The sequence below is a fragment of the Uloborus diversus genome, chromosome 6 (assembly GCF_026930045.1).
Source record: "Uloborus diversus isolate 005 chromosome 6, Udiv.v.3.1, whole genome shotgun sequence".
In the NCBI taxonomy this organism is placed as follows: Eukaryota; Metazoa; Arthropoda; class Arachnida; order Araneae; family Uloboridae; genus Uloborus; species Uloborus diversus.
The window spans coordinates 54,396,763-54,422,259 of record NC_072736.1 but is presented as its reverse complement, the minus strand read 5'-3'; the positions used below and the strand labels follow the sequence as shown (position 1 = coordinate 54,422,259).

Sequence of the window (25,497 nt, the reverse complement as noted above, 5' to 3'; positions counted from 1 at the left end):
CATTTAGGGCATGGAAATAAGTGTACAAGTTATTATTTGCAAGGTTCAGTCATTAGTCAGGCAGACAAAGTTACTGATCTGGGGGTCTTATTAAGTCAGGATTTAAAGTTTAGTCAACAGTGCAGCATTGCTAGTAACAAGGCCAACAAGATGCTTGGGTTTATCAATAGATCTATTTCAAACAAATCTAAAGAAGTTCTTCTGCCCTTATATAGAAGTTTGGTAAGACCTCATTTGGAGTATGCTGTTCAGTTTTGGTCTCCTTATCTTAAGAAAGACATTAACCTATTGGAAAGGGTTCAAAGGCGGGCTACAAGGCTAATAAATGGACTTTCCCACTTAGACTATGATTCCAGGCTTAGAAGGCTAAAAATGTACAGTCTTGAGCAAAGAAGAGAATGAAGGGACATGATTCAGTTGTTTAAATTTATTAAAATGAAAGATGTTACGGGGCTGAAGTTTAGCACTGAAAACAGAACAAGGGGCCATTGTTTTAAGCTATTTAGATCTCAGGCTAACATGGATGTTAGGAAAAATTATTATTTTAGCAGGGTAGTGAAACCTTGGAACAGTTTACCCGAAGAGGTGGTAATGAGCAAGGGAGTAGATAGTTTTAAGAGGACCATTGATCTTCACTGGGGATTGTAAATTGACTAGGACCAGTCTAGCTGGGCCCAGAGCCTGTTTTGGTCGTCCCTTTTGTATTTGTATTTGTATATCTTTATGTAGAAACATAAAGGACTCCGAATTTCTCCGCCAAAAACTGAATACATAGATTAAAACTTTAGCTTGAAAATAATATCAAAACATATTTAAAACAATTATTTCACGGTAAAAAATATGGCTGTGGAGTCAGAGTCGGAGTCCATCTGATTTTGGGACAAACGAGTTAGATTCGAGAGCCGAAAGTTTTAAATTTAAAGACTGGAGTTGAAATCGCTCATTTCCCCCAAAAGTCCGCAAGTCTACCAATATTTGCACAGATGGAGTAGAACTTATTATTTGATACAGGAGTTGGAGTCAGAGTCGAATATCCAATGTACCCGAATATCCAATAAGAAGAGTCGGAGTCAGCCATTTTTCCTCCGTGCATAAATTTTTGCCAAAGCTACGAAGTCAGATTCTAAGTCGGAAAATCGGAGTCCGAGTAATTTTCGTGCACAGGAGTCGAAGTCAGGAGTGCCAAAATTATCGGAGTCGGTAGTAGGTCGTCAAGAGCTATTTCCAGCAAAGTTTGTTTGAAGTAAATTCGCCTTTAAGTTCGGAATCTATATTGACTTTCAGTTTCCCCCTTAGGAGCTAATGTTAAGAGATTTGAACTGTTCAAAATTGAACGAAAACTTGTTCAATTCAAAAAGATATTTTCGATACATGTTTTTCATCAAAAGCTTTTCTCTACAAAGTTTGTTTGGAGCCGCTTCACTTCTAAGTTCAAGATTTATTTTTGATTTGAATTTCCCCGTAGGCGCTAATGTTAAGTTTATTGAACTGTTCAAAATTGAACGAAAAATTGTTCAAATCGAAAAATGAATTATGGAAATGAGATGTCCTCGCAGAGATCTTTCTAACAAAAAAAAAATTTGTTCGAATCGGACTGTTCATTCAAAAGTTATTAGGGGGGACAGACAGACCAACAGACATTTTTCCCCATCTCAATACCCTACTTTCCAATTTTTAATTTTTCAATCTCTATCTAACTATTTTATTTTTGACTTATTTTTGTTTTTTGGGATATTTTAAAGATGTATTAAGCTTTCTTTCATGCTTTATTCTTCTTTCTCTGATTTTTACTGGGAAAGTAGGCTAAAAAGGTTCCAAACATGCTGCGTTATTTTGATTTGAGATTTGCTCTTCCAATAAACAATTTGTGAAAGATCCATTTTTGTTTATCAGAATTTTGTGAAGGGTCCGTTTTGGTTGGTTGGGATTTTGTGAAAGGTCCGTTTTGGTTGATCAGATTTTTGTGAAGGTTCCGTCAACGAACCCAAATATCCTCTGGCCAGACCCCTGATATGGAATAAAAACTCAAGTCATAGAATGCAACTTTGATTAAAACTTAATTTGGCCTAAATTTGACTAAAATTTCTAGGAAGCCTATCACACAAAACTGCATGAAATAAACAAAAAGTATAGTAATAACCATTTGAAAGAAGTATTTCAATAAAATTAGGAATTGTTATGAATGAAACAACAATAAATTACAAATCACAACAATTCAAAAAATGGTCTCCTGAAAACGTTGCTTTTTTGAGTTGTGTCACTATTTTTTACAAACGGTGAAAAGCTGGGGGTAGGGGGGGATTTTATTAATGTACAAGCCCACTTAGATTATAAAAATAGAAAATTTAAAATATAAACTAGCTACTGTCAAACTGAAAGGAGGAGGGGAGGGTCTCAATTTCTTTTATACTCTGAAGAGGTTACTAGAACTTTGTCGGGCGCATAATTAAAAAGACAGGAGAAATTTCAATATAGTCAAACCCCGTTAACACGAGCTTACTTAACGCAAAATTTCACTTAGCGCCAAGTAAATGAGACTCCCCATCAGATAAAGTTACAAATTAGTGTTAAATCAATCGCTTAACACGAAGAGCATTTAGACGAATTCCCGCATAAGACGAAGAAAATTTTAAGGTATTGAAGAAGAAAGGGAGAAGAAAAAATTAAAACCCCATCCTTTTACATGAAATAACGTACTTTCGAAAGTTGAAAGATGTGCACTTGGAAGCAAGCGACATGGATGGTAGTGAGAAAATTTCTCTCCTTGTTGTAGGAAAATTGCCAAAATATCGTTGCTTCAAGAAAAAACGAACTTGAGCTGTAGACTATGCTTAGAGTAAAAAAGCTTGGATGAACAATGAAATCTTTATCAAGTGGCTGATAAATCTAGATTTAAAATTTCATTGTGAAAAAAGAAAAATTGGTCTGATTCTGGACAACTGTTCTGCCCATGAAGAGGTTTAAGTCAGTTGAATGAATGACTGAGCTGGCAGCATATTTTATGTATATTTATCTTAGCCCTGGCTTAGGGTGGAAACTAACTGCAAAATACCTGGCTTTGCCTTCAATCTTTGAGTTGAACCATACCATTGCTGCGGTCACTCGTTTGGTGTGCTAATTCTACATTAGCTACCAGTTTGTTTGGCTCTCTTGGCTCCTTTAAGAAGTTTTCCACCTCCAGCTTAGTTACTTCCTGTTTTGGGCTGATGAGTGTCAAAAAAGCACACTCCTTAGATGAATGCCTGAGATGGCGGTGTATTTTATCTAACAATTTCAATAGTCTTTGCTAATGTTTCCTTAACCCTCTTCAATTTTGTTTCAATTTATGTGAATTTAGATGTTACGTGATTTTGTGCACCACAACTCCAATGTCTTCTTTTAAATACCATACTAATACAGATTGAGAAAACATGATGTTGAACATGGAAATTACCTTTCATTGCAAAAATTTGCCAAGAGATTTTTAGTATTTTTACTTAAACAAGCTGAGGAATAGAGAATCTCTGCAGGGTTTGTGCTGACCAGAAAATCTTCCAGCTGATTTCTTGTTAAATTATCGTCGAGCAAAGCATAGCAAACATCCCCAGAACACACTCCTACAGCCTTGTGAGAAAAAAGCTTAATCATTTTCAGAAATGTAAAACTTTTAAGTGAAAACTATAAAGCAATTAGATCTTTTATGATAAAATGTAGCGTCATTTCACAGTATTTGGCTCTAAAATGTCCGATATGTAATACTAAATCTCGAAGTCTTTATTTTTTTTTTTCGCTGGTAAAATACAAATAAAAAATTATTCTATTATTTTTTAACCCTCATTTGTACTTTTACAGTTAAAAAAATTAATGTTTTGAGAAGTGGCGGAGGTTAGGGGATGAAGGGGTGAGGGAGGCTGCCTCCACACTTTTTTCATCATAAAAGATTTCAGCAACATTAAGATTTTAATTTCAAACCATTCTGTGTGAGATTACCTGAACATCACCAAATATTGTCTAAAATTTCAGTTTTAAAATTTTATTTTGAAAATTTTCCACAATAAAATCTTTGAGCACACTACTTCCTTCCTTTAAATTCAAAGATAACCTAAATTTGCATTTTCAAAGACTCCAGTTTGAGGGGAAAAAAATCAGGACAAGAATTTGCCTAGATAGTGTAAAATAGCGTTTTTAAAGCTCCAACTTAGAGAAAAAATCCGGAGATTTTTTCTGAACTCTCCAAAAGAAGTCTGAAACTAAGTTCTTAGGATTTCATCAGTTCAAAAAAAAAAAAAAAATATATATATATATATATATATATATATATATATATATTTATATATATATATATATATATATATATATATATATATACTAGGAAAAACTGCGAACCCTCTTATTCCTCTTAAGTCAGAAGAAGAGAAGTCTGAAATAATGTTTTAAAAACGTTTTAAACTTTGCAAAACTTATGGGAGGGAATCCCAAACCCGTTGCTCTAAGTTTGCTAAAGATGGCTTTAATTTGCGACTTTAACACATCAGTTTAAGATTTTTTTCCGTGAAAAGCCTTCCTTACCCTTACATTACCAAAGACAGTCAAATTTCTTCGTTTTTATTATTATTAGTAGTAATTAGATTTTATTTTTAAAAAAACTAAAGGGACAACCCTGGAAACTACTTTTTGTTCTTCAAACGTTGACAAAACTACAAAAACAGCTTTTTTAAAACTTCAATTCCAAAACATTTACACAAGAGAACATCAAAAGCCCCCCCCCCCCCCCAAGTCACTCAAGATAGTCTAAAATAGTCTTCAACTTCCTAAAAAAAATTTGCCCCCCGCACTTTTAAGCCCCACTCGCCGCCTATGGTTTCAAGAGTCAACATTGCAGACGGGACATTTCACAGCCAAATACTGTGGAACTACCCTGTAGCAAATGTATAACTTTCATTACAGTGAAGGACACGTTTTTTTTTTTTTTTTTCTATAGCGTGCAATATATAATGAAATCCAATGAGAACTAGTGTAAAATACTGAAAGATATTGCCTCTTGAAAAAAACTTTATGAAAGATATTGCATGAATGCACTACATATCTGAATGACATATCTTTTATTTTTTTATTTATTTGAAAACGGTTAAATCTAGATTTTTTTGAGGGTTGGGGCTGATTAAAGTCCAATTTCATATTTTTTGTTTCATTAAGAGTTTCTAAATTATGAGCAAAAATTGTCTTTATTGTCTTTATCAAAATTATGAAATGTATTTATTTGCGATACCATTGTGAAATGAAATAATCTTTTTTTAAACAGCAAATTATGTGGAATTATTTATGTATTTTATTTACCTCAAAACATTTTGTGCATTAACTAATTAACATGTTTCGAATCAAAATACCCATATGCAAAACAATATTTTATTTTTCAGACATTTTAAATTGAGAACAATACAAATATGAACTTCCTAGTATGATCAACTGTGTAAAACTAACAAGTTGAACAAATATTACAATACCTTATCAATAGAGTTAGATTAACTATGAACTATATGCTTATTGACTTAAAATTTTCTTATACTTTAAGTTCTGTGGGTCCTTGGCACTTGTGGGCCAAGGGCTTAACTATTTTTTCCCATTAGCCTTTATGTAAAGCCGCTCCTGCCCAAAAATAATTTACAATCAAAACTAATACCAGTCATATAAACAAGGAAGGAAAACAATGTCTGTATTTAATTCATTTATGGTACAGATAGTAGGTTATTTGCATTGGTTTTAATGCATTAAGATTTTCACAAAGTTTATCAATACAGTAAACATAATTTTAACAATTTACACTTTACATGACCACATTAAGCAGAATATTAGAAAAAAATGATTTGCCAATAAAACTGAAATCAAGTTTTAAAGGAAAATTTGTGCCGTAAATTTAGGGTATTTAGTATTATTTTATAAAATTTGTGCATGATGAAAAGCAAATAATAGTTTTTAAAATTATTTTTATCAATAATTCTGACAAAAACACTGAAATAGAGAATTTTATTACTTCTCCTAGTTATCTTAATTACACTGAAATGATTTCTATAGCCTGAATCATAATTATCAGTATATATTACAGGACACTTAAAAGGGGATGGGTTTCTGATAACTCCTTTGAGAAATTCTTCTATTATTTTTTTTTAAATCTTAGCTATTTTTTAACTTCAACATTGCCATCTACAAATAGAGGAGTAACAAAAATTTCTGTGCAACATTAACAAAATATACAATTACTCAAAATCATACGAAATTTCTCACACATACTTAAGTGCATTTTGCAATACTTAGAAAGATTCTACAAACCACAACAGCTATTTGAACATGATCAGTTTTGTTCATTTTCTCTTCATTGATACATATTAAAAAGTCAGAAGAGACATCTCCACTTTCTTTTGTCTCGTCAGAATCTAAAATCTTAGGATCATCTATTGAGGAAAACTGTAGGAAAAGTTAAGGAATAACATATTTTTATGGGAAGGAATAAAGAATTGAATTTTCCACAGTAAAGGAATTTATGAAGGAATATTGATTAACAAAGTAAGAAATAATGTGAAAGACATGTTCCAAAATACTGATTTACAGCATGAATTAATTTTTAGTGAGTAAAAAGTAGGTTTCCTACTAATCAAGTTTTGAAACATTTTTTTCCCGATTTGGTGAGTTTTCTGTTCAGGATCAAACATTTATCATCAAATGTTTTTTTTCAAGCATTCAATAAGGTGTGTTAAAAACGAAAACATGCCACATAAGAGTTCAAGAAAGTAACATTTCCTGCTCCAATATGCGATACACATTACTTAAAGACTTTTTGATTGATCAAAATGCTCAATAGGTATCTCTTCAAATAATTAACGTTTTCCCCTTACTCTATGTATTTACCAACTATACATTTTTCAACATTATGTTAGTTATGGCTCAATGCTTGTCATACACATTTACTTTGAATCCTTAAGAAACATAAACATTGCAGAGCACCATCTACAACTTAACACAGCTGAAATTTTCGCCATGATCTCACAGATGTTTTGCGGCAAAACATTTCCAAATCCTTGAAACTCCACCTGTACAGCAGCCCAGGGCCAAATTTGGAAGTGTGGAGGCCCCGGGGCAACGAAGGAGTGGAGGCCCCTAATCAGGGTTCGAAAAGATCATCATATTTTCGAAAATATCCGATACTTTGATATATATCCGAATATTTTGATATATTATGTATATATCAGATATTTTCGTCCCGTGAAAGTTAGGATATTTTGTAAAAATTTTATTGTGGGGGCCCTTTGTTGTGGAGGCCCCCGGGGCAGTAGCCCTGCCTGCTCTCCCTTACATCCAGCCCTGCAGCAGCCAGGAATTATCTTCAAGTGTTTAAACCAAGAGTTCTGGGAAGAGGGGGGGGGGGGGCGTAACCTCAAAAACTCTACTCTGGCTGTGCCACTGAACTCCATAAAAGATGTATGAGGATGTGGCGCAGATTTCAGCAGTGTTACGGAATGATGGTCAACCAATGTTTATGATTCTTAAAACTTCAAAGTAACTGTGCAAAGTAACAAACACTTGCAAAGTAACAAACATCTATGTTAAAAATAAAGGCGGACTAAAATGCCCACTTTCGGACCACTCTGTACATAACTGAGATAGACTGGGGTGCCAAGAGAAAATTATAGTTCTTCAAAGGTTGCTGCAAATCGGAAAAGCTGAGGAACCCCTGCTCTAAAGAATAAGAAGAGTGGAAGATTCATTGCTGTTTCTTCTGCGCAACTGAAGTACTAGTAGGTTTGGTGTCATATATTTGATCTCATTCCGGTGTGAGAACTTTTCAGTTTATGCTTTACTTTTGATATTTTATATTTTGCTTTCTTACCAACTTGTGTAGGATAACATTCCTATACACATATTACAGAATAAAATTCAATGAAGGAATAACTTGCAGGGGTGCCCACCTACGGGGGGTCATGGCACAGACTACGCCATTGAAATTTTTAGAGGGAGTTGTTTTGAGGGGTACTTTTTACTTTTGGGGGGGGGGGTAGATCCGTTGCAAAAATTAGGGGGGGCACCCTTGACCTGAGGGGGGATGGGCACCCCTGAGCTTGTCATGTAGTTTAGCAGACCAAAAGACATTTAAAACCATTGGAGTCACAACAAAGGGGGGGGGGGAAAGTCTGCCCTGGGTGTGACACCCAAAGTGGAATTGCAAGTTTTGGAAAAACATGAAGCTAAAATGCATTTTTCAGACTACAATTTGAAAAATTTTCCAGGGGAAAAGCCCCCAGACCCCCTCTCTTCCACCCCACATAACGATATGAATACTATACTAAAGATTAGGTTCATATTGTCAATATTTAGATCTAGTAGTGACTTCCTCTTATACAAAAAACTAAATCCCATTATCTCTCTTGTGTTTGAAATAGGACCATCAGTTTCATATACCCCTAACTTTTTTTGACCGTTTTCCGACCTACACATTTGCATCTATAGCAAGTTATATAGAAAGCGTTCATAGTTATAATTTGTCTATTGTACATTAGCACACTTAAAATTTCGCTATAACTCAAATTTAGTTGCTTCTGAAAATTATACGAATTTTATGTTTTCATAGGATATAAAATCTTTTTTTTCTTTTCATTTTTTCTTTTTTTCGAGGGAGGGGGGGCTTGTGATACCAAAAATTATTGCCCTGAGTGTCACCCTTGCTAGGTATGCCACTGTTTAAACCTCTACACTACTGGGAATGGCCAGAGCTTAAAATAATTTTGCCGTCACATATCACCAGGGAACCCAGACCAACAGGCTGGTCACACTTATCAAGTTGAATGAAAAATGATCATATACGATTTGTGCTACAATATGATTAAAGGTTCAATGAATTTAAAGTCATGAGTTCTCCCACAACTTTCTGGCTGTGTAGTGAGTTTTCTGCACTGATGAAGAGAGTCTTTTGTAGCCTTTAAATAGTTATATGCTGTACTTTCTGGAAAAATTTGTGCTTATTTACACTGGTTTTCACTTTAATCACACTTATCAAGATCGGTTTGGCAATGTATGCAAATTCATGGACTAGTAAATCTAATGAGCAGAGTTCCCTTAAAAATATGGTTTTTTTTAGGTGTTTCCTCTTAAAGACAATAATAGTATTTAAAAATAACTGTTTGGAATTAATGACAATATTTCTTGTGGTAGAAATTTTTAGGAACTATTAAATTACAAAAAACTTTATTTCTCGTTAAAAAAATCAAATAAGATAATCACGCAAACATAAAAACAATCAACAACAAAACACTTGCATCATATATTTGAGACTTTGTATGATGACCATAAAAACGGATTTACAAAAAAAAAAAAAAAAACTTTAATGTGCTTTTTTTTTTTTTTGACATTTTACCAATTTATACGAATAATTGCATGAATGTAAAATATACACCAATGAACCCTTTTAATGAACTCATCCTGCATTTGAGAATGATAGAACTAAGAGAAAAAGGATATCTTCACCTATAAGTGTAGCCTTAGTGTATAAAGAATGTAGTTCTCTGGTAAACAACTCATTTCTGTTTTCACCAGCTGCTTTTAAGGCTGTTGACTCGGTCTGTTTGACAACTCCAACTTTGAAGCCTTTCAAGACAAGCCGCTTAATATAACTATTTATGCATCCACTATTGATTACTGTATGTTTCAAATTGTATTTTTTATACACGGGCATGTTTAAATGCTTTGATGCAACCTAACAAATAAAAGAGAAAGAATAAGTTAATTTATTATATTTGTTTGCAATTGCATGCATACCAAACTCTGCAACTAGACTACAAGGGCAATCACTAATGTAACAAGAGTGAAGGTTTGAATATTAATGAAAAATGCAGTAAAAACCAATCAAATAAGTACAGCAATCTTCCATTTATATATCTACACAAGGGACCAACCAAAAAAAGACACATAAGATAGATATATACAGTAGACACATTTTATGTGGGTTTATTTTACATGGTTTAAAATTTGACGCCTGTATTTCATTTTATGTGGATGAACTTAGAGTTTACATGGAAGCAACATTGCAAGTAGAGAAAATTTTCCTGTTCTTCAAAATCCTAACTCCTAAGACTGCAGACAACATGCAATGAACTACATTTTGGTCTGCTAATAAGCGAGCTTGGGTCAGTGAAGGCATTTTATTTTGTTATTAGTTTTTGGAATTCTTTCTTTCCAGAAGTAGACTTATTAAATTCCCACAATTCAGAGCTCACTGATCAAGAGCTTTTGGAAGGGACAAAAGAGTGTGAAACCAATAGGAATACGAACATTGATGACACACAACAAAAAACTTTCATATTGAAAGTTTTGAGCCATTCTTTGAAAATATCAAAAGATTTTTGATTTGTTAGTGAAGGGAAGATCTGACTTGAGAATTCATAGATGCGTTAATGTCCCACAAAAAAGATTCAGAGAAAAATGATTAATTGCTGCTAACAGACCATCCTAACCAGCTATTTTTTTAGATAATAAGTATATTCACGTTTTCTTTATGCACATCTGGCATAAGTATCTAAACAATTCGATTAAATTTATTAGATATTTATTAATCACTAGAATGTAGTTTTTTTTTTTTTTTAAATCTGTGGAACCTAACCTTTATTTTAATACCACTACTAAGTAAGATAGTCTTTTCATCCATAAGCTCATTACTTTTTGCATTGAAAAAGGCGTTCCCTGCAACGCCGAAATACATGTCTGCCGTAATTGGCAAATTTGTGCTTTTTTTAAATTTGTTTTTCTTATTTCACTACTAAGTATTATTTTTCAGGGCACTTTAGTGGAAAGTAACCCCCGCAAAAAACGAGGGTTTACTGTAAGTGAAGTTCATCTTCATTTATGATGAATTTACTTTTAATAATTTTTTTTAATGCAGAAAGCACATATCAACTTTTTAATAGCATCTTTTTTACTTTCTTTAATATCTAATACACTGGTGTAAGAAATTAAGAGAATTTTCAGATTTGTTCAATTATTTCCAGAACTACTGGACCGATTTCAATGAAATTTGGTATGTATATACATTGAAACAATACAAACTAAATAGCCATATAAAATTTAAAATACACACGCAAAGTTGTAAAAACTGCTCGTTACAGTCGGATGATATAAAACAGCGGTTGCAAAATTGAACAAAACAAGAAGTTCTGTCTAGAACTAGACGAGCCTACTTTCCCGTATACCCATACTACTTTCTAGTACCTGATCAATATACTCAAAAATAGCTAAAATCGCGAATTTTTTCAAACATATTTTTAAAATACTTTAAGCTGATTTCTAGGAATAAAATATTCCTCACTCATCTAAAAAAATCGATGCGTAAAAAAAAAAAGCAATTTTTAAACAAAGCAGCTAATACACTTTAACAGCTTTCAAAACGAAAAAATTATAATTAAAATTCATAAGCTCATTAAAATAAATACGTCATATCAAAATAATAAAAATATCGTTTCTTTTTCCCCTGTTGCCAAAAACAATTTTTTAAATGAATTAATGCACTTACCAAAATAAATAAAAACAATAAAATGTCAACTTAAAGAAATAATTTTCATTGTCAAAAAAAAAAAAAAACGTCTGCGCATATCTTTATGTAGAAATATAAATGACTTCGAGTTTATTCGCCGAAAACTGAATACCTAAATTAAAACTTTAGCATAAAAATAAAAACAAGTCAAATCAACAATAATTATTTCACAGTCAAAACCATAGCTGCGGAGTCAGAGTCAATCTCATTTTGGGATAAAGAAGTCGGAGTCGAATGTCAAAGAATCAGAGTCAGTCATTTGTCCTCCGTGTATAAATTTTTGCCAAGGCTACGAAGTCAGAGTCGAAGTCGGGGAGTTGGGGTCCGATTATTTGTCGGGCACAGGAGTCGGAGTCGGAGTCAAGTGCCCCTAAATTCTCGAAGTCGAAGTCTGGCATCAAGAGCTATTTCCAACAAATTTGTTTGAAGTAAATCCGCCTTCAAGTACGGAATCTACATTGACTTTCAGTTTCCCTGTAGGCCTTAATTTTAAGGGATTTGAACCGTTCAAAATTGAACGGAAAATTGTTCAAATCGAAAAGATATTTTATATACAAGTTTTTCATCAAACGCTTTTTCCTACAAAGTTTGTTTGAAGCAAATTCGCCTCACAGTTCAGAACTGCTTTGAATTTCCCCATAGGTGCTAATGTTAAGTTTTTTTGAACTGTTCAAAATTGAACAAAAAATAGTTCAAATCAAAAAGTGAAATATGGGAATGAGGTGTCCTCGCCGAGATCTTTCGAACAAAAAGAAAGTTTGTTCGAATCGGACGATTCATTCAAAAGTTATTAGGGGGGGACAGACAGACCGACAGACATTTTTCCCCATCTCAATACCCTACTTTCCAATTTTTAATTTTTCAATATTTATTTAATTATTTTATTTATTTTTGACTTTTTTTTGTTTTTTGCAATATTTTTAAGATGCATTAAGCCTTCTTTCATGCTTTTTTCTTCTTTTTCTGACTTTTACTGGGAAAGTAGGCTAAAAAATGGGTTAGTAAAGGATATGATTCCCTGTAACAGACATATAGGCCTCACAGTGTGACTCCTTACTTGAAATAAAGCAGTTTATGGGTCCTGAGGCAATTTTTTCCACTCGTTCAACAACGCTTTATTCAGGCTGTAGAGGGTCCCCAGAGGGGTATTGCAAGTTGCTATTGCCCTCCCGAGAGCGTCCCAGACATGCTCTATACGATTGGAGTCTAGAGATCTGCTTGGTCAATCTATCCTGTGAACATCCTCCCGTTCAGGAAATTCATCAACCAGAAGAACTTTATGTGGTCTTGTGTAAACATCCATTAAAATTAACTCAGGGCTAACAGGGCCCCTTAAGAGGCGAGCGTAGGGCTCCAAGACCACATCCCTGTACCTCACAACTGTAACAGAGTCTCTCTCAAAGACATGGAGGAGTGTGCAGCCATCCAACATGATGCCTGCCCAGACCATCAAACCTCCTCATCCGTAACGGTCCATTTCGCAGTTATTGGAGGGCAGGCAGGAGGAATAGAGATGTGGTCTTGGAGCCCTATGTTCACTTCTTGAGAGGTACTGTTAGTCCTAGGGTAATTTAATGGATGTTAATGCAAGGCTACATAGAGCTCTTCTGGTCGACGAATTTCTGGAAGGGAAGGATATTCACTGGAGGGTTTAGACAAGCAGATCTCTAGACTCCAATCCTATAGAGCATGTCTGAGGCGCTCTCGGGAGAGCAATAGCAACTTGTAACACCTCTCCGGGGACCATCCATAGTCTGAGAACTGTGTTCTTGAATGAGTGGAAACAATTGTCCCAGGATCCGTAAACTACTTCATTTCAAGTATGGAGTTACACTGCAAGGTCTATAGGTTTGTTGGAGGGGGCCATACCCCAATTAACCCATTTTGTTGTTTAATTTTGCAATCGTTGTTTAATACCATCTAACTCTAACGAGTGTTACTTATGATCATGCGTGTGTATTTTAAATCTTGGACGGTTATTTGTTTTGCATTGTTTCAATGTATGTACATACTAAATTTCATTAGAACCGTCCCAGTAGTTCTGGAGATAATTGATCATATCAGAAAATTCTCTTAATTTCTTACACCAGTGTATATAGAAGAAAGTATTGGTCTCGTGCAAATTTTCGAATTTCAAATTTGATGGATTCGAACATTTTGAAGTGTGCTGAGTTCGTTCCGACCATTTTTGGAAAACGTCTGTCTGTGTGTGTGTGTCCATCCGTGTGTGTGTTTGTCTGTATGTGTGTGACCAGTTTTTTGTGGCTGCTCTACAGCAAAACCTACAGCATGAAATCGAACGAAATTTGGTACACATATGTGCTCCTATGTGAACTTGTGCCCATTGGTTTTTGGTGTGAATTCCTTCAAAGGGGGTGGAACAACGGTACATTTCTCGAGTCAGGCGTGCCAGCTACTCCCCAAGAAGTAACAGGGGGAATCAAACAAAACTTAGATCTTATGTTGCCCCTAACACGTACAGCTGTTGATTCAATTTTGGTGTCAATAGCTCAAACGGGAGCTAAGCTACAGAACGTTTTTTGTCGTCACTTGTGACTGCTATATTTTAAGAAATCACGAACAAGATCAAACAAAAATTTATTGACAAGTAGCTCTTAGAGGGTACAAGAGCTTATTCTATTTTGGCGTTAATAGCTGAAAAGGGAGTGGTACAATGGAACGCTGTTTCTTTTTTATTGTGAGCACTATACCTCAAGAAGTAATGCTACGTTCTGGAGGAAACTTAGAATAAATGTGAACCTATATGTGAACAGGTGGTTGTTCAATTTTGGCACCAATCGCTCCCAAGGGACTGATTTTTTTTTTAATGTGAATAAAAATAGCTTTATTAATGAAACAATAAGAAAGATAAATCATAAAAGATTGCCATCTGCGTATTTTGCGAGATTTTAATTGTTGAGAAATGATCGGAAATATTATCTCAATGATTTAAAATTTTTACTGTTGCAATCTTATGTTTGTTAATAAATAAAATATTAGTAATTAATTCAAGTAAGGCTTTTAAAATAAGATTCAATTTTTGCCCTTTGCTTTGCTTTTGAGATAATTCGGAAATTGCGACGGTGTCAAGTTTTTGTGTGCATAATTTTATTTTTGCTGGGAATATTACTTTCTGGTCAACCATGGGAAGGGATCAGAATTCATAAGAAAGATATAGGAGAAAGTTTTGTGATGACCACAACACACTAGTTTATTCTTAAAATTCCTTTCAATGATGTTTCTGAGATTTTAATATGTTAAATTGAGGTCTACAGTCAATCAAGATTTTTTTTTCAAACATTTTTCGCCCAATCCAAAAAAAAGTGGACATGAGGATGAAAATTCAAATTTCATTCAATATGGTTGAAATTTTGCATACACACTGTTAAAAGTATACTATTTCTTATTTTATTGAAAAAAAATTTCATTTATGTCATTAACATTCTTATTTTAATTACTAAAGTGGAACTATATCAGTGCGAACTAGACTGCACCAAAACTGCTTATGTTGCATGGTCTATTACAGCTGAACAAATAATCCTAGAAATCTATAAAGTTTCACACATAATCTGACATTCATTAGCAACAGTTTTTTCCTGAAGAGAAATTTCTACTAATCTTCACTACAAAAGGTAAGCATATTTAATTATTCTTAATTATTGTGTCACACCCGCAACAAAAAAATGCATTTATATTTCCACAGAAAAATTTATTTGCCTAAAAGTTTTGAAACTTAGTATTCTAAAATAGTTTACTAAAGCACTTTGAATAACAAACAGAAAAAAAATTAATTAATGTTTTAATTGGAGTTATTAAGCGTTGCGGGTGTGACGTGTTCCTGTTACGGGTGTGACATTTAGTTAAAGTCACACCCGCAACATCTTTTTAAATTAAACACAAATGTAATTCTGGAATGCATGTAGATGACAGCACTAATGTTTTAACCTTTGACCTAACCTTTGGCCTTTGACTTATTTGTCTAGACCCCAGTTAATTCAAAATTAGTATCTTTAGAGCATGTGCAGTTGATTTATTTAGTTTGGTATTCTATATTATTGGTTCTCCTAAGAAACATTTTTGTATTTCTTGATTTAAAATTAAGGCAACTATTCAATAAGGTAAGATTTGTTTTTTTTTTTTAAATAAAACTTTAAAAAACCAAAACAATATTTTATCTTTTTTAATATGTATAAAAATGTATAATTTTGCTTTCAGCATTTGACTTTTCCCCCTTTACTTTTTAAAACAAATAATGTAATATTAGGGACAGATTATTTTTTACTTCAAATTCAAAATAAATATAAAGAAATAATAAAATAGTAATGAAACTTTTATTAAAATATTTATTAAAAAAAACTTTGTATAAAATTCTGTCAGTTAAAGTTTTAAATGAATCAAAACTTAATGTTTTTAATTTCATTTGGGGTTAAAAAATTCAAAGAACTTCAAAAAAAAAAACATGTTCAACAATGTATTTTGGGACTTGTAGTGCTATATTTATTCACTTTACACATTTTTTTTTTTTTTTTTGCAGAAGAATGAACAGCACTGAAAGATTCCGAAATCATCGTAAAAAGATGAAAGAAAACTCGGCTAAATACTCGGAATGTTTTCTAAAAGAAAGGGAAAGAAACAAAGCAAGAATAGAAATTACGAGGAAACTACTTTAAAAAATTACATCTGTGGCCATGAAAAAAAAGAAAATGTAGAGGCAAAACCAGAATGAGAGGCAGAGAAAGTGTAGAGAGAGAGAGAAAGAAATCTTCGACAAAAGGGGCCACACCATCTCCAGCTGTAGAAGCAGAGTCAATGGCAATTTTTTGAAGAACTCAAACCTTTGGTAATGCAATCCATAGACAGGTACAATCTTCTGTTAATGTCATACAACCATAAAGACTACAACATTAAAATTGCATGGTCATACTTTGCAAGGACTCATGGATAAGGAGCTGTGGATGGTGTTGGTGCGGTAACAAAAAAAAATGGTGTAACTTGCCGTTCTACAGCGTAGAGCAACAGTCAATTCTGCATAGGATTTTGCTATTTGAGCAGAAAAGGCTCTTAAAAAAATCAGAGTACTTTATTCTGCGGAGAGCGACATCACAAAAGATGTTGCAAAAATGCTTCACGCACGCTGCTGCCTTGTACAAAGCTATACCAAACTTACAATCGGTACACCATGTTGTACCGATCGATATGGGTACAATTCAAGTGGCAGGCACTAACTGCAGAAAGTGCACTGAAGATAGTTTCATTGCTGCCTCAGTCGGAAACGATCTCCCTTGGTAATATAAATGCCATTGGAGATTTTGTAGAATTAGTTTTGTTTTCTACCTCAAAAAAAAAGTCAAATCAAGCAAATAGATGGAGAAGACATACAAGTAGAATACTTGGAAAAAAAAACCTTCAGAACATGTATACATCTGGCCCAATCAGTCAGACATATCATGGGAGAAACAGAACATTGTAATAAGAAAACTAACACCCCCTGAAATCATCAATTCTAGATTGGAAATGAGATTTATGTAAAAAAAATTTCCTTAGCTATTTGCAATTTCTCTTATTTATTACTGTGCTAATCATAAAATGTCTGATTGATAACTATTTGTGTAAGTTGTTATTTTATTGGCCACACAAGTCACACCCGCAACGGGGTGTCACACCCGCAACGGCAACTTTGAATATTTTTTACAGTGAAACTAATTGAGTATCTAAATTTTTGTATAGAATAATTAGTTAAGTATTACTATCTAACATAAAAAAAACCAGTTCGATCAGTTGATATAATTCACAGAGTTTTGAATGTTTTGATCGCAAGGTGAAAATGCATGTCCTTTTTATGTCACACCCACAACGGGTAGAAATTAATTTTTTAAAAAATAAATAAAATATCAATCAACTTGCAAATTGGCATCAATGTACCTGCAAGTGATCTTTATTGAAAAATATAAAAATTGAAACCTATACTCTAAAATATTTTTGCTGATGACTAATTTAGTTAGTGTAAATGTCACACCCGCAACTTTGGATTGGGCGTTTTATTATGTATGTTCTGAACAAAAGCATGCTGATAACATAAATATTAAACTTAACTTGATCATTCACACACCCATGAGCATTAAACCGTACACCTGATCCAGTATTATCTGAACCCAGTCAACAAGAAGCCTTTAAAAATAATATAAAATAAATAAATTATATCTCTTAGAAATAAAAGTTGCTTAGTTTTTTTTTTCCCCCAACTGGAACAGGTTTAAAGGGTAAATTTAAATCTTTTAAACATAACAAAATATTATACTTCCGCATCTTCTCCAAATAGCTTATATCTGTATCCACATTCAATCAACAAAACTGCATCTGGATATTGATTCTTTATTTTTAAATATTGTTCTTCCAAAGGAGTATACCTAAATAAAAAATTACAAAATACATATTGAAAATATTACTAAATTAATATTAAATATTACAAGTAATATTTAAGAAATACTTAAAGACATAAGAAGAATATAAAGGGGACTGTCCTTATACAATTGTTGCAAAGTGCCACACTTCACCATACCCTCTCCCTTTTCAAATAACCTGTCAGGCAATATTACATAAACATATATCTGCAGCTCAGAAACAGAGCACTATGCTAGAGATCATATTTCAACTTTTAATTTTTAAACTTTGACCATGCGTCCAAAGATACACACATTGAATTTGAAATATTTTGCTTTAAATCTTTTCATTAATTCATTAACTCAAAGAATTCTATAGCATGCTAAGTTTAAAACTGTAACTAATGGCTGATGTACCTAAATGTACATTGATATTTTAGGTTATGATTTAGGAAATAAAATTAACTAGAAAAGGGAACAAAACCATGTGAAGAAAGTAACGGCTGTGTCTTTTAAAAATAAACAAACCTAATATTTAAAAAAATGCAAACATTAAAAAAATAATAAAATAAATAAATAAAATTAATAAATAACGTGTTAACCTGTCCCTTTTAAATGTTCTTATTATAATAAAAATTTTTGATGTCACTTTTTGTTATCTCCTCTCTCCTTGTCACAAAGTCACAATTTCTATCCTTAAAGTGTGCCATCCTTTATGGCTGATAGCAAGGGCGAAAACTGTATAACTTATTTAAATGACTGAATTAAGGTTGTCAATGATATTTTTAAACTGATTTTATGAAATTAGATTGTTAAAAAAAATTAAATTTTTTTTTTAAGCTTTACATTTTAAACATTAAATTAATCTTACTCCCCAAGAAAAATTACCAAAATTACATGCAAAAATTAATATAACTCTAAGAAAGTGAATTAATTAATGCATTGATAAAATGAAATCATAAAATGAAAAGGAAAAAAAAAGAAGTGGTTGGATTAATGACGAGTGATTACTGGTCCCACGGATTATTGTATTTTGTTTCATGGTAGTGAGAAGAAAAAAAAATATGTACTTACTTTTCCTTTTTACTATCCAATTTTTGATGATTTGTATCACTGTTATTTTCACAATTTATTTCACGATAATTATGCAAAATAACTGCCCGTGATGATGTTTTTTCGGAGCATGATGAAACTTTTGATGTGTCTTCTTTTGTGTCAGATGAAGCTTTTGGATCCTCTTGTTTCTGACATTTAAAAGCTAATATCTTTTTCCTAGTAGATTCTGGAAGAACATCAGCACTGGAACTTTTAGAAGACTGGAGCTTTGGAATTTTCTCTGAAAAATCTATCTAAAATGAAAATAAGATAAATTATTCATCTGAATACTTTACTTGAGTACAGTTTGACTAGTAAGAAGAGAATGCACTCACTTAAAATATGAAATGCTTAATTTCAGTAAAGTGATAAATACTATAGTCGTTTCATCAAGAGTCAAATAAAATATTTATTTATATGCATTAAATTTTTAATAGGGGCCCTTCTCTCTGTTTACTACAATGGAACCCCGATTTAATGAATCTCTATTTAACAAATTTCGCGATTTAGCCCATTTTTCTTTTTCCCGGACTAAAATGAAGGCAAAAACCCCGATTTACTGCATGTTTTACCCCGAATTAACGAATCATTTTAACAGCCTAAATATTTTTTTTACTATTAATTTGAGTTTGTAAATATTGGATCGTTTTCCAAATGATACTATGCATATTGTCCACAGCAGAAAAAGACTTTTCTTAGAATCAGCAATTTTTGACAGGCCAACCAATGAACAGCGACTCCGATGCAGAAAGTGATAATGAAACTTCAATTAAAACTTACTTTTTCAAATGCTTTACATGTCCTGGAAACTGTAAAAACATATCTCATGCAGCAGGCTATAAATAACATGGTATTTTCTTCTCTTCATAAAGTCAAAAGTGATTTATTTCGAGTCAAGAATCAAGAAAATTATCAAACATCTATAACACAGCACTTTAAAATTTCAAATTAACTAGTGTGTAATGAATTGTGAAATGCTGAATAAAACATGTACACTATCTAAGTATGGATATTTTTGCACAGTTGCATATTAGGGTTTTAGATAAGGTATGTGCAATGTTTTAAAAAAAATTTCACATCCCTATATTACGAATAACCCCGATTTAAACCAGGGGCGGATCCAGACAGAATTTCTCGAAGGGGGCCATTTGGAAATATACGATGTTTTAGAAAATTTTTAAATTTTTCAAAAATCAATATAGCCTACCTTTAACTAGAGCATTTTTTAAGGAATTTTCACTAGGCGGCATAAGTTGAACATAAAGGCTGTAATCTTCCCAAGAATTTCCCTCTTTTCTTAACAAACGTGTGCAGTGCATATATCGTCACCTCAAAGTGGTATTCTGTGATCAGTACTGTGTTCTGTAGCAACTGCATAAAACTTCTAGTTTAAGAGGAAGCTGATATGAACCAACCGTAAGTATAATATTAACTCCGAATAAAGGGGAAAAATTCTCCCCCCAAAATTTTTCGAATTTGTAGTCTTAACGCATTCTAGACAATCTTTGGTAAAGTTAGGAAAGAAGAGATTCAGTGGCGCTCCCCTTAGAGTAACTCTAAGATTGCAGTTTTAAACCATCTTTGATGATGTAAGAAGGAGGAGAGATTTGAGGGCCCATCTAAGGAAATTTTTCTGATTTGCTTCTTAGAAATGCATTTTAACTGTCTTTTGTATTATTAAGGGCTCAGGTGCGCCCCCCCCCCCCCCCCCACTCATTTTTCGAAATTGAAACCTTAAAAACACAAACATTATCTCCTATAATGTTAAGAAGAGGGAGATTCGGGGTTTTCCGGGGGATTTTTTTTTTTGCTATTATAGAGCCAAAAATGCAGTTTACTACGATCTTTTCGTGATGATACGTGGATTAGAAATTCGAGGGCCCACACCAAGATATTTTTATAATTTTCAGGCTTAAAGATACATTCTCATTATCTTTGTTAATGGTTTTGGGGAGAGATTTGGAGCGCTTTGCTCAAAATTGTAGCACCAAAAAGGTTGTTTCAGATTATTTTTGGTGATGTTAAGGAGAAGAGAGATTAAAAGGCCCATCCCAGGAAATTTTACTAATTTATAGACCTAAAAACACATTTTAGGCTATCTTTGGTAAAGTTAGGGTTTGAAGAGATTCTGACGTCCTTTCCCAAACTTTTTTCAAAATTGAACTCTTTAAATTGCAAATATAGGCAATCCATGATTCACGAGTAACTTTTATAGGACCAGCAATTTTCGAAATTGAAGCTCCAGAAACGTAATTCTTGAAGGCTTCCAATGATGTTAGTGAGGGAGGAGTTCTCCCCCAGAAACATTTTGTAACTCAAGCGCTTAAAACAAAATTTAGGCCGATCTTGAACGATGTTGGCAGAAATGAGAGGTGGCGGACCCTCCCCTGGAAACTTTTACAAGTTATTTTTTAAAATGTGGCTTGTAGACGATCTGTGGTAATATTAATAAGTGGACGAGGAATGGTTTGGGGCATCCCACATTACAAAGGAATGAAGAATAAAATTACATAGCACTGTATAATTCCAGGTTAAAAGTGAAATATAACTTTAACTTAATGCACAATAATTAAATGTATAACTTTTATCGGACACTTACTAACACATATCCCTTTTCTTTCCCCCATGGGGAAAGTAATCACATCTAACAAGACAAGCCCATTATGCTAAATGAACCCAAATATTTGGTATACATTTGATATTTTTTAAATTTTCGTGGGGTGGCCATGCCCTTCCTCTGGCATTGTTTCCATTCTTGCTAGACTTCACATGAACTACAATAATTTTTTTTTTCAATTTAAGCTAAGAAAGAGAGTTTAAAAAACTATACTTGAAACTTCCTCAGTGTGGTTTTATGACTCCCTGGCGTTATTTTTATATTCTTGCGAGACTTCGAGGAATAATAAGGATTTTTTTTATATTTAGCTCTAAAAAAGGTTTTTAACTATTTGTGAAACTTCTTCAGGGTATCCATGCCCCCCCCCCCCTTTGATTGGTTTTCTTATTGTTAGTCTTTGTATGTATTATAAGAGACATTTTTACTATTCCTGAGAGGATTTTAACTATTCTTGAAATTTTCTCGGAGGGGGTCATGGCCCCCTCCCTGGATCCACCTGTGATTTAAACTATAACAGTTTTGATCCCGATGAATTTGTTAAATCGGGATTCGACAGTACAAGCTTAACAATACAGTGAAGCACCGTTTATATGTTTCTCTCTTTACGTTTTTAACAATTATCCATTTTTAAATTGATCCCTACAGAGTCTAATACATATTAAAGTATACCTATTATACGTTTTTTCATTTATACGCTTTTTTTTCATACAGTCCCTTCAAAAATGTACAAACAATGCTTCACTGTATTTTCAAAAAATGATTGCTTGCAGGAAATTAAATACCGTTTTCTTCTTCAGTTTCAACGTGAAAACTATTTTTTTTCCTCCAATTTTTTTTATAGTTTAAATTATTCAAGTGTTTGGAGTTTTCAAATGTCAGCCCAAGGCAGCTACCCTTCTTGCCCTTGCAGTAATATGACGCTGGTTAGTCCAGTGTTTAAGAAAATATATTTTTTTAAAAGCAAAAGATGGGTACATACTTGGATAATACTGAGCTGAAATCAATGGCTCTGTAAAGATTGAATAGGAAAAATGGGATTCCTTGTAACTCAAGACATGTTCCTGCAATTTTTACACTAAGCGTTTTTCACTATTTACACATACATAAACAATTTAACTGCACACACATTTTGAGATCAATACCATCAAACATCTAATACTCAAAACTTATCATACTATGTTTATAATAGTAGTTCAAAAATGAGTCATGACTCCTCCCTTGGGATCTACATGACTCCTTTTAGTTTTATTGCCTTTCAGAGGCCCTCTGGAACTGGGGAGGGGGGGAGGGTCATATGGCTACTGTTGAAAGACCCTGAGCTACACTCTACTCCATTATAGCACCGCTTGAGTTTACATTGAAATTAACAATGCTTTTATCTCAAAAAGGTGTAAAAGCAGGGTTGGCAAGTTTCTGCCAAGGCAGTTAAAACCACTGGTAGAAACCGGTTAAAACCGGCATGGCAAAAACCAGTTTCTGCCACATTTGCGGCAGAAACTGGCAAAAACTCGCAAAATGACAAAAAATTAATTATTGACACACAGTAGAAAATACATGGAAAAAATAATTAATTTGTTAACTAAAGTACAATATATCAATTGTTACTTTGCAACAAATTTTACATTGTTTGGTCCCTGCAGTTGCCTCTGAGAAAAGGTGGTTTCAAAAATCCAAACAGTTTTCTTAATTTAAAGTGCACAAATGAGAAACTTAAGAATATTCTTGCAACAGAAGAGCTCACAGGCAATGCATCAAAGAACAAGCAATATTCGTGAAACTTTCATCTGTTGTATATCTTTTTAAACTGGTCTACCATCTAGTAACTGGGAAAGTGGTAAAAATTTGACTGGAAAAATAAGTTTCGAGAAATGGGGCCAATTTGTTTTGCAAAGCTGTGACATTAGGTGCATACAAAATCTAGGTTAATATTGTCAAGTTCTGACACTTTCTTCTTGAAGCATGTGATAATTTCAACCACAAGCAATTTAGATGAAGCATATAAAGCGACCAAATTACAATCAGTAATTTCCTGTTTTTAATTCTGTATGTCAAAGAACCCTCGTGATTTTTATCCTTTGTTAGATTAATGCAAATATTACGAGCATCTGCAATTGAAAAGGTCCCTTTTTGAACTAAATCAAGGGCACTAGCTTAGGATTTTATTTTTTACAACGATGAAGTGAAGTTTGATATCTTAGTTTATTTAAACAAATATCATTTATAATTACTTTAAAAGTTAAGTAAAGTTAAAAGTTATTAAAGACATTTTTAAGTTTTTGCCGGTTTTTACTGGTTATAATCAGTTTCTGCCACTGGCACGGCAAAAACTAGTTTCTGCCGGCAGAAAGCCAACCCTGTGTAAAAGACCCCCTTGAAACATCCGAATGCATTCAAAAGTGAAGGTGCACAACTAGACCTCACTTGGAATCTATGCACCAAATTTCAGCTTTCTAAGACTTACTGTTCTAGAGTTATGTGAGATGCATACGCACATACATACGTACATCATGAGAAAACTCGTTGTAATTAACTCGGGAATGGTCAAAATGGATTCTTCAGGTGTCTATGTGTTCTCAGGCATGTATCCACGTGTGGTCGGGTTGAAAAAAAAATCAATATTCATTCGGGGGCGAGCAAAACGGGAATTAAGGCTGATTTTTGAGTGAAAATTTTTTTGCAAATACAATAGTTCTTTCTTTTTTGTAAAAGGAAGTAAAAATGAAAGCAAAAGACAGAAACATTATTTTTTGACTTGAGATAGCCTCGAAGAATCACGTGAGAAACAAAAACAATATCAAATTTAAAATTTGCTACGAACCAAAAGTTGAGATGAAGTACCGAAAAATGAATTGAATGGAGGAAAGCCTTCAAAAATAAGGGATTTAAATTTAAATTACAGGTTTTAATTTCACAGAAATTAAGGTTTAAAAATCATGTGGACTTGCCTGCCAAATTTCAAGTCTGAGGCTTCAGCGGTATTGGCAGTGCGTTGATTTATATATATCTACATACATATATATATATATATATATATATATATATATATATATATATATATATATTTCTATATATTATCTCAGGACACTGAGTTTTATATATTAAGATTATATTGTGAAAAGAATTTTTAAATTGGAGGAAGCGTAACATCATGAAACACGGAATCATTAATAACACAAAAACTACTGAATATGAAGATGAAAAAAAAAACTACATACTGTTTCTGCAATACAAACTGGAGCATTTCTTTTGCGAGGATAAGAAGAAAGGTTTTGAGTAAAATATTTTGATAAAGAAGACTGCTTCATGCTTTTTTTTTTTTTTTTTTCAAATTTCTTATTTCTTACAGTGGTGCGACTTGTAACATTTCGCTGCTAAACTTAACAGCTTAAGACTTTGAAGAAGGAAGAGGGATATTTCATGCAAATCTTCTTAACAAAAGTGTACTGTGCAACAAATAACATTTATTTGGGAACAATGAGAACGCCTATTTATAACATGATATAACACATAATCATTAACAGTATAATTACAAATTAAAAATTTAAAAAGCAGATTTATAATTTTAAAACATGAGCAGACAGCTAAACACTTGCAGTAGAAGTAGTAGTCATGCAGACAATAATCTCAAAAAATGGGAAAAGTAAAACATATTTTTACTTTTTCAGCAAAAAACTAAAAAATACTAAAGAAAGAATTAAATTATAGGCTACTGTAATCCAAAAATAACGAGAGACGGTGACAAAAATCATTCTTTTGAAGTTCAAGTGTTACTCAAAAGAAAAAGTTGAAATGAAACGAAATCAGCTCGTTATCAGATTGTTGTTGTCGTCTGCTAGTGGCAAGCAGCATGATAA

The 25,497-nt window shown here is 33.0% G+C and overlaps 1 protein-coding gene across 1 annotated transcript in view; it reads right to left on the bottom strand.

Annotated features, from left to right (window-relative positions):
* LOC129224762 (DNA mismatch repair protein Msh3-like) overlaps positions 1-25,194 on the bottom strand; it is a 91,119-nt gene extending 65,925 nt beyond the window's left edge. The window contains exons 1-6 of the mRNA XM_054859310.1: positions 24,859-25,194; positions 19,006-19,280; positions 17,850-17,958; positions 9,493-9,721; positions 6,307-6,428; positions 3,434-3,603 (exon numbers count right to left, since the gene is read on the bottom strand). Of these exons, the coding sequence (XP_054715285.1) occupies positions 3,434-3,603; positions 6,307-6,428; positions 9,493-9,721; positions 17,850-17,958; positions 19,006-19,280; positions 24,859-24,948 (995 nt within the window). The 5' untranslated portion in view covers positions 24,949-25,194. The remainder of the gene's footprint in view (positions 1-3,433; positions 3,604-6,306; positions 6,429-9,492; positions 9,722-17,849; positions 17,959-19,005; positions 19,281-24,858) is intronic.
* Between the last annotated feature and the right edge of the window lie 303 nt (positions 25,195-25,497).